Source organism: Hypanus sabinus, chromosome 31, assembly GCF_030144855.1.
Source record: "Hypanus sabinus isolate sHypSab1 chromosome 31, sHypSab1.hap1, whole genome shotgun sequence".
Lineage (NCBI taxonomy): Eukaryota > Metazoa > Chordata > Chondrichthyes > Myliobatiformes > Dasyatidae > Hypanus > Hypanus sabinus.
Genome location: NC_082736.1, coordinates 16,757,227 through 16,766,101, shown reverse-complemented (window position 1 = coordinate 16,766,101; position 8,875 = coordinate 16,757,227). Strand labels below are relative to the sequence as shown.

The 8,875-nt window shown below is 52.0% G+C and overlaps 2 protein-coding genes across 2 annotated transcripts; one reads left to right on the top strand and one right to left on the bottom strand.

Moving 5' to 3' along the window:
• Positions 1 to 4,638: 4,638 nt before the first annotated feature.
• LOC132383920 (histone H4-like) lies at positions 4,639 to 8,487 on the bottom strand. The gene is made up of 2 exons (XM_059955112.1): positions 8,096 to 8,487; positions 4,639 to 5,837 (listed from the first exon to the last, which is right to left on the bottom strand). The coding sequence occupies exon 1, from the start codon at positions 8,485 to 8,487 to the stop codon at positions 8,176 to 8,178; it is 312 nt and encodes a 103-aa protein (XP_059811095.1). The 3' UTR covers positions 4,639 to 5,837; positions 8,096 to 8,175.
• LOC132383687 (histone H2AX-like) lies at positions 6,947 to 7,452 on the top strand. Its single transcript, XM_059954879.1, has one exon. It carries the CDS (start codon positions 7,072 to 7,074, stop codon positions 7,450 to 7,452), a length of 381 nt encoding a protein of 126 aa, XP_059810862.1. The 5' UTR covers positions 6,947 to 7,071.
• Positions 8,488 to 8,875: the final 388 nt, after the last annotated feature.

Genomic DNA, 8,875 nt, shown 5'->3' with positions numbered 1-8,875 from the left:
CCCTGCCTCATGTTTGAGCAGGCATTCCTGGAGCAGCTGCCCGAGGACATCCGCCTGCTGCTGTCCGACAGGGATTTCAGTGACCCCCGGAAGGTGGCAGCCCGGGCGGACTTGCTGTGGAACGTCAAAAAGGATCGCACGGATCTCCCAGCCCCGCTCCCGGCAGCAAACCAGTCTAGGCCCGCCCGCAGAGCCCGCCAACCCCCGGCCCAATGAACACTGGTGCTTCTACCACCAGCGGTGGGGCGCAGAAGCCCGCCGTTGTTGCCCGCCCTGCAAGTTCCCGGGAAACGCCAGGGCCAGCCGCCGCTGATGGCTACGGCGGCTGGCCATCGGGATAGCCTCCTGTATGTGTGGGATAGAAGGTCGGGACGCCGGTTTTTGGTCGATACTGGGGCTGAGATCAGCGTTTTACCTCCGACGAGTTACGACACCCGCAGCAGGGCACCGGGTCCCCCCCTGAGGGCCGTGAATGGCAGCACCGTAAGGACCTATGGCACCCGCCAGGTGCAGCTACAGTTCGGCTCCAGCCCGTTCACGTGGGACTTCACACTGGCCGCCGTAGCCCAACCGCTTCTGGGTGCGGATTTTTTGCGGGCTCACAGCCTGCTGGGCGACCTGCCCAGGAAGAGACTGGTACACGCCGAGACCTTTCAGACGTTCTCCCTGGGTGCAGCCCAGTTGCCGGCCCCTCACCTCGGCTCCATCACGCTGTCCGACAACGACTTCACCAGGGTCCTGGCGGAGTTCCCATCGGTTCTGGCACCGCAGTTCACAGCAGCCATGCCCAGGCACGGCGTACAGCACCACATCCCGACCCAGGGACCACCCCTCCATGCCCGTGCTCGGCGGCTTTCCCCCGACAAGCTCCGACTGGCGAAGGAGGAGTTCCAGAGGATGGAGGAATTGGGGATCATCCGGCGGTCCGACAGCCCATGGGCCTCCCCCCTGCACATGGTGCCCAAAGCGACGGGGGGCTGGAGACCGTGCGGCGACTACCGCAGGCTGAACGAGGCTACCACACCGGACCGCTACCCTGTGCCGCACATTCAGGACTTTGCGGCAAACCTGCACGGCGCACGGATCTTCTCCAAGGTAGATCTCGTCCGGGGATACCATCAAATCCCGATGCATCCTGACGACGTCCCCAAAACGGCTCTCATCACCCCATTCGGCCTTTTCGAGTTCCTCCGCATGCCGTTCGGCCTGAAGAATGCCGCACAGACGTTCCAGCGGTTAATGGACGCGGTGGGACGGGACCTGGTCTTCGCGTTCATCTATTTGGATGACATCCTCATAGCCAGCGGCAGTCGTCAGGAGCATCTGTCCCACCTCCGTCAACTCTGCGCCCGACTGAGTGAGTACGGTCTTACAATCAACCCTGCCAAATGCCAGTTCGGACTCGATACCATTGACTTCCTGGGCCACAGAATTACTAAAGACGGGGCAACCCCTCTGCCCGCTAAGGTAGATGCGGTCCGCCACTTCCCCCGACCCACCACGATCAAAGGCCTTCAGGAATTCGTAGGTATGGTCAATTTCTACCGCCGCTTCCTCCCTTCAGCTGCCCGGATCATGCGCCCCCTGTTCGCCCTGATGTCGGGTCCGAGCAAGGACATTACCTGGGACGAGGAGTCCGCCGCCGCTTTCGTTCAAACGAAGGAAGCTTTGGCGGACGCCGCAATGCTAGTACATCCCAGAATGGACACCCCTACCGCCCTCACAGTGGACGCATCCAACACGGCAGTCGGTGGGGTGCTGGAGCAACTCATCGCAGGTCGCTGGCAAACCCTGGCGTTTTTCAGCAAACACCTGCGACCACCCGAGCTTAAGTACAGTGCTTTCGACCGGGAACTGTTGGCGCTCTACCTGGCAATCCGGCATTTCAGGTACTTCCTTGAAGGTCGGCCCTTCACCGCGTTCACGGACCACAAACCGCTTACCTCTGCGTTTACGAAAGCATCCGACCCCTGGTCATCCCGCCAGCAACGCCACCTGTCCTACATCTCTGAGTACACGACGGATGTCCGGCACGTCTCGGGTAAGGACAATGTCGTGGCGGATGCGCTCTCTCGCCCTACCGTTCATGCCCTTTCCCAAGGGGTAGACTTTGAGGCGCTGGCAGAGGCGCAGCAGGCGGATGAGGAGATTCCGAGTTACAGGACCGCAGTCTCCGGTCTGCAGCTCCAGGACCTCCCCGTGGGCCCGGGTGAGAGGACCCTACTCAGTGACGTCGCCACCGGCCAGCCCCGTCCGGTCGTCCCGACAGCATGGCGGCGCCGCGTTTTCGACTCCATTCATAACTTGGCGCATCCCTCCATCCGGACAACTGTCCGGATGGTTTCCAGCAGGTTCGTTTGGCACGGACTCCGCAAACAGGTCAGTGAATGGGCCAGAACGTGCATGCACTGCCAGTCGGCCAAGGTGCAGCGGCACACCAAAGCCCCACCGCAGCAGTTCCATCCCGCCCACCGGAGTTTCGACCACATTCATGTGGATATCGTGGGCCCCCTGCCAGTGTCGCGCGGAGCGCGTTACCTCCTGACTATCGTGGACCGGTTCACAAGATGGCCAGAGGCAGTCCCGCTCACCGACACCACCTCCGAATCTTGCGCCCGAGCCCTGATCGCCACCTGGATATCTCGCTTTGGTGTACCAGCCCACATTACCTCCGACAGAGGAGCCCAGTTCACCTGCAGCCTGTGGTCAGCTATGGCCAGCCTTTTGGGGACTCAGCTGCACCACACAACTGCCTACCACCCACAGTCGAGCGGGCTAGTGGAGCGTTTCCACCGTCACCTGAAGTCGGCCCTCATGGCCCGCCGAGCTTCCCTGGGTCCTACTCGGCATCCGCACAGCGCCCAAGGACGACCTGCACGCCTCGTCGGCCGAGTTGGTATACGGCGCGCCCCTGGTCGTCCCCGGGGAGTTACTACCAGCCCCAAGGGGGCAAGAGGAAGAACCCGCAGCAGTCCTGGGCAGACTTCGCGAGAAGCTCGGTAACCTGGCCCCCATACCCACTTCACAGCATGGGCGGCACCCGACCTGCGTACCCAAAGACCTACAGAACTGTAAGTTTGTGTTTGTACGAAGGGGCGGGCATCGGCCACCGCTGCAGCGGCCATACGAGGGGCCGTTTATGGTGCTCCGGAACAACGGGTCCACGTTCGTGCTGGACGTTGGGGGGAAGGAGGAGGTTTTCACGGTGGACCGCCTCAAGCCGGCCCATGTGGACCTGGCGCAACCGGCCGAGTTTCCGGCGCCTCGGCGCAGAGGCCGACCTCCCAAGCAGGTTCTGGCCCAGACTGTGGACATTGGGGGGTGTATCGCCGGTTCTGGGGGGGGGGGGGTTATGTGGCGACCCATTTCCTAGCGTATCCGAACCGACTCACAATTAGATAGCATACGGGGGTTTGCGAGCACAGAGCTTTGGAGCCTCTGCGCCATGGGGGGCCGGTTGACGGAGGCTTAAAAGTGAGGCTGAAGTTTTCGAATAAAGTTTTTTCCTTCGACTGCAGTTACTGACTCCGTGTCGTAATTTTAGCGCTGCGTGTAGCACACCGCTACAGAATTAACATTTAAAAGGATGTCACCAAGGTTTGATGAACTGATAAACAGGGAAAGGTTAAGTGTGTTAGGACTTTATTCTTTGGAGCATAAGAGAATGAGGGGAGATTTAATAGAGGTATATAAAATGATGGGGAATACAGATAGTGTGATTGTATGCAGTCACTGTCTTGTATTGTGAGACACATGTTTAATCTTACAATTGCAAGGATAAAGTTGTAGGCTGACCAGGACTGGGAACTCAGTTATCCAGCATATTCAATATTCCACACAAATCTGCAGAAGTGAAATAAGGAGGGCGGCTTTGTTCATCATGTGGTGGTGAGGCTGATGTACATGTAGAGACAATGAACAACAGGGGGGAGATGAGGTGGGAGGTAGAGCACCCTGAACCATCACATGTTACCTTTTCATGGGACAAAGCACAAAAGGGGAAATGATTAAAGGGAGCTAAGAAAGGAACCGTGACTAACATAGGCGAATTTAACCTCTGTATTGATTAAACTAATCAAACTGGTACAGAGGAAGAGCTGGTTTGGAATGTTCAGGGACTGTGTCTTTCGACAGCATGTTACACTGAGGGTGGAGATGTCTGGGGTGGACAGGGTAAACAGGCTCATGGACAGCTCTCTGGATGTGCAGTGGCATATGTTTAAACAGCTGGTTCCTAGCAATCAGCAGCTATTGATCCCAATTAAACAGGGGAATCCAGGAGAAAGATGGACTCCAGGGAAATAATAAGTGGAAGTCTAGAGCACAGAAAGTGACAGGGCCCAGAGGTAGACCACTGGACTGAGACTTCCAGTGGGAAGAGACTCAAAAGCTTATACCTGCATGTAAATTACAATAAATTAAACTCAACACTGTGAACAGGGTGTACACTGGGGACATAGCACACATCTCAAAATTATCTCTGTTGACATTTCAACACCGTGCAATAATTTGCAGCAGTCACTATCATGAGAGAAAAACTAATGAGACTAATGGCAAACATCATCAGGTCTCAACGACCTGCACTTGAGGGTTTTACAGGGAAATGGCTGGAGAGAAAATGGAGAAAGAAGTTGCAGTTTGTCAAAATGCCCAGTGTTCCATGAATATCCCAGTGAAGTGAAAAATCTCAATTTTTTCTATTGTTCCAGAAAGTTAGAAGACAGCAGAAGGTAATTGTAATCCTGTTTACTTCACATTTGTTGATGGCAAGATGATGGAGTCTATGATCTTGGAAGAAATTACAAGTCAGTTAGAGAAGTTCTGTCCATCTGGCCCAGGGCAAGAAATCTCCCATACTGGTTGCACCCATATCAGACTGAAGCTTTTCTATCCACATCCCTGTCCAATAGCTTTTCAATCTTGTTAATCTCAATCATTTCCTCTGGCAGTTGGCTCCATATCCTACACTGCCTGGGTGAAAGAAATAGCCCATCATGTTCCTATTCAATCTCTGCCTCTCACCAACTAGTACCCTCAAGTTCCTGATTCCACATCCCTGTTAAAAAGTCTCTGTGCATTCACCCAATCTATGACCCTTGCTATTTCATACATGTGTATGATATTGCCCCTCATTCTCCCACATTCCAAGGAAAACAGTCTTAACCAGCTCAGCCACTCTTCATAACTCAGCCATTCAAGTCCTGGCAAGATCCGTGTACATCTCTCCTGCATTCCTTCCAGCCTAATCGACATCTTTCCTGGAGCAGAGTGAGCAAAACTAAACATAATATTTCAATGCGGCCTCAGCAACATCTTGTACAACTGTAACACAACATCCTGACATCTGTTCTCAGTGCACGGACTGGCGAAGGACAGTGTGCCAGAGTCAGATTTAATATCACCGGCATATGCCATGAAATTTGTTGTTAGGCAGTACATTACAATATATAGTAATAAAAAAACTGTAAATTAATGTAGATACATATACATTAAAAAGATAAAATACATAAATAAAGCAAAAAGAGTAGTGAGATAGTGTTCAAGGGTTCAATGTCCATTCAGAAATCTGATGGCAGAGGTGAAGCAGCTATTACTATTACCGTGTGTGCCTTCAGGCTCCTGTACCTGCTCCATGATGGTGGCAATGAGAAGAGTGCATATCCAGGTGAGGAGGGTTTTTATTGATGGATGCCAACTTTTTGAAGCATTGTTCCTTGAAGTTTTCTTCATCATGATGTCCACCTGAGACATGGTTTGAGAGGCTGCCAGCTGGTTGGTGAAATGTAACTCATGTTTGACCAACATGACACACGTTTTAAGATCATCAGACCTTCATCCTATAAGATAGAGGAACCGAATTAGGCCATTTCGCCCATCGTGTCTGCTGCTCCATTTCATCATGGCTGATTCATTCTCCCTCAGCCCCAATCTCCTGCCTTGTCCCCATGTTTCTTCATGTCCTGGCTAATCATGAGCGTATCAATCTCTAAGTTAAATATACATAAAGTCTTGGCTCCCACAGCCACATGTGACACTGAATTCCACAGATTCACCACTTTCTGGCTAAAGAAATACCTCCTCATCTCCATTCAAAAAGACTGTGTCCTCTAGTCTTAGGCTACTCACAACAGGAAGCACCCCACCCACATTCACTATCAAGGCCTTTCAAACATTCGATAGGGTTTCAGTGAGCTCACCACTCATTCTTCTGAAATCCAGTGAGCAGAGGTCCAGAATCAAACTAAAGATAATAGTTTTAAGGCAGAGATGAAATTTGAAGGTTAGGTATTTCACACAGTGAATAGCTGTAATCTGGAATGAGCTGCCAGAGGAGGTGGTGGAGGCAGAAACCCGCAAAGTCTCTGTTCATGAACACTTCCCAGGAATCTGACATTCACTGTGTACCGGAGATAACATCAAAATAGTTACATTAATATTTATACATTAAATTTTGGAAATATTAATTTAGATATTAAAGTGCAGAAATTTCTTCGTAATCTAATCCAAATTCTCTCCATGTTAATCAGAGTTGGCCCACCGCTCGGTATAATTATAATGTCTTTGTTACATTCGTACAGCACAGACACAAACACTACCCACTCCCTCCCTGTCAGTTCGTCTTGCTCATCACATAAAGTATTTCTATAGGAGACAGTTCTGCGGTTCCTGGTTTAATTGGGGTGGGGAATGAACTTCATTAATTTCTGTCCCATTTTGGTAACTTCTCTGAATCTCACTTCAATGCGAGAGCTGAACACGGAACAATGCGGATATCGAGTCGATAATTAGATTTAACTTCAGATTAGGCTTTCACAAAGGACCATTTGGCGGGCTTTTTTTCACATTTCAGTTCAGTTGGGATGTACGCGGTTTTTTTTTGCGCTTCTGCAGATGTGGTCTCCTGATTGGTGAATAAATCAGCTCTCTGATTGGATTATGTGCTCTCTCCAATTAGATTAAGCGCTGTTGCACCAATCACAAACGCTCTGCTGCATTCCTCTGGAAAGTAGAAGAAGGGCGAGTGCTATCGTATTCCCTCATTCTCTGTGAAAGACTTGCTGAGTGTGTGAAATGTTTGGACGAGGGAAAACCGGTGGCAAGGCCAAGAGTAAACCCAAGTCTCGCTCTTCCCGGGCTGGACTGCAGTTCCTGGTAGGCTGGGTTCACAGACTCCTGAGAAAGGGCAACTATGCTGAGCGGGTGGGTGCCGGAGCCCCGGTATATCTGGCTGCTGTGCTCGAGTATCTGACGGCCGAAATCCTCGAATTGGCCGGCAACGCGGCCCGGGACAATAAGAAGACCCGCATCATCCCCCGACACCTGCAGCTGGCCGTCCGCAACGACGAGGAGCTCAACAAGCTGCTGGGAGGGGTGACTATCGCTCAGGATGGTGTGTTACCCAACATCCAGGCCATCCTGTTGCCCAAGAAAATCGGCGGCGCCAGTAAGTAAACTGACAGACACTGAACCCAGTAACCCAAAGGCTCTTTTCAGAGCCACTCACAACGTCCGTGAAAGGGCTGCTGTACAGTTAGTAAGAGGGCGGAGGGAAGGTCTCCATTTCATTCCTTTCCTGTAGGGTAAAATGAAATTCATTACTGGTGTGTAGCAGGCAGAGCGCTGACTGACCTGGAGCTGAGTCCTGCACTTACTGTTGTACTGTCCTGTCAAATATCACATATATTAACCAGGGCTATGATTGGCTTCTATCCGCCCGCCATTCCAGAGCAGTTAGGCCAGATTGGGGGTAATGGGTGAACGATGAGCTTCACGGGCGATCGTAAGTCACTACCTCTACTTTCCGTTACTTACACACCAATTTCGAACTAATTGAGATTTTTTGTGAGGAACAAGAGTGAAATTAAATGTCCTGTATTACTTTCCAAAACAAGCTGAATCGTGATGTCAAGATCCAAGGTATATCCAACTTTGCGGGAGAACTGCAGCGAGAGGGTAGGGGTCAGATTTACCCTGACCCTACATAATGAAAACAAGTGTAGTTCATCAACATCTGAGACAATCTCCTCACCCCGAGAATTACGATAACTTTGAGCTTCAACAAAAACATTAATTGAAATAAATATTAAATCTTCACCTGTTACTGCTCCCTCTGTGAGGCGGTGGGTGGCTCTTAGAAGAGCCTTTGTTTTGTTCTCGGGAGGAAGTGGGAGTTTTTCAGCCGCCGAAGACATAGAGAGTGCGGCCCTGGCGTTTCAGAGCGTACACCACATCCATGGCAGTGACTGTCTTGCGCTTGGCGTGTTCAGTGTAGGTGACCGCATCCCGGATCACATTCTCCAGGAAAACCTTCAGCACCCCGCGGGTCTCCTCGTAGATCAGACCCGAGATCCGCTTGACGCCGCCACGGCGAGCCAGACGGCGGATGGCCGGTTTGGTGATGCCCTGGATGTTATCACGGAGCACTTTACGGTGCCGCTTGGCTCCGCCTTTGCCCAGTCCTTTGCCTCCTTTCCCTCTGCCAGACATGATGCTGCTTCACTCAGGTTGCTGCTCAGTGACAAACCGACTGCTGCTGTCTCCTTTTATACACAGCGCCCCGACCTGCCCGAGAAACGCGCAGAGAGACAGAGGCGGGGAGGGGAGGAGACAGAGTCAGAGTGACGGACAGAGCCGAGAGTGGCCTCTCATCGTCCAGCTCCGTCTTCACTTTACCACACCTGCCAATTTCCAGCGGTCTATCCGCAACACAGCGCTCGAGCAGAAAAGAAACTCCCCCACACACCACGCACACCACGTACAGACTGGAGAATTTCTGAAAATGTCCTGATTCTCGTGCTTTAAATTACAGGAAGTGCTTTTCCATTTCGCAAATACCTGAGAACCTCGGACTGCCCTCCCCGGCCCCAGGACCAGT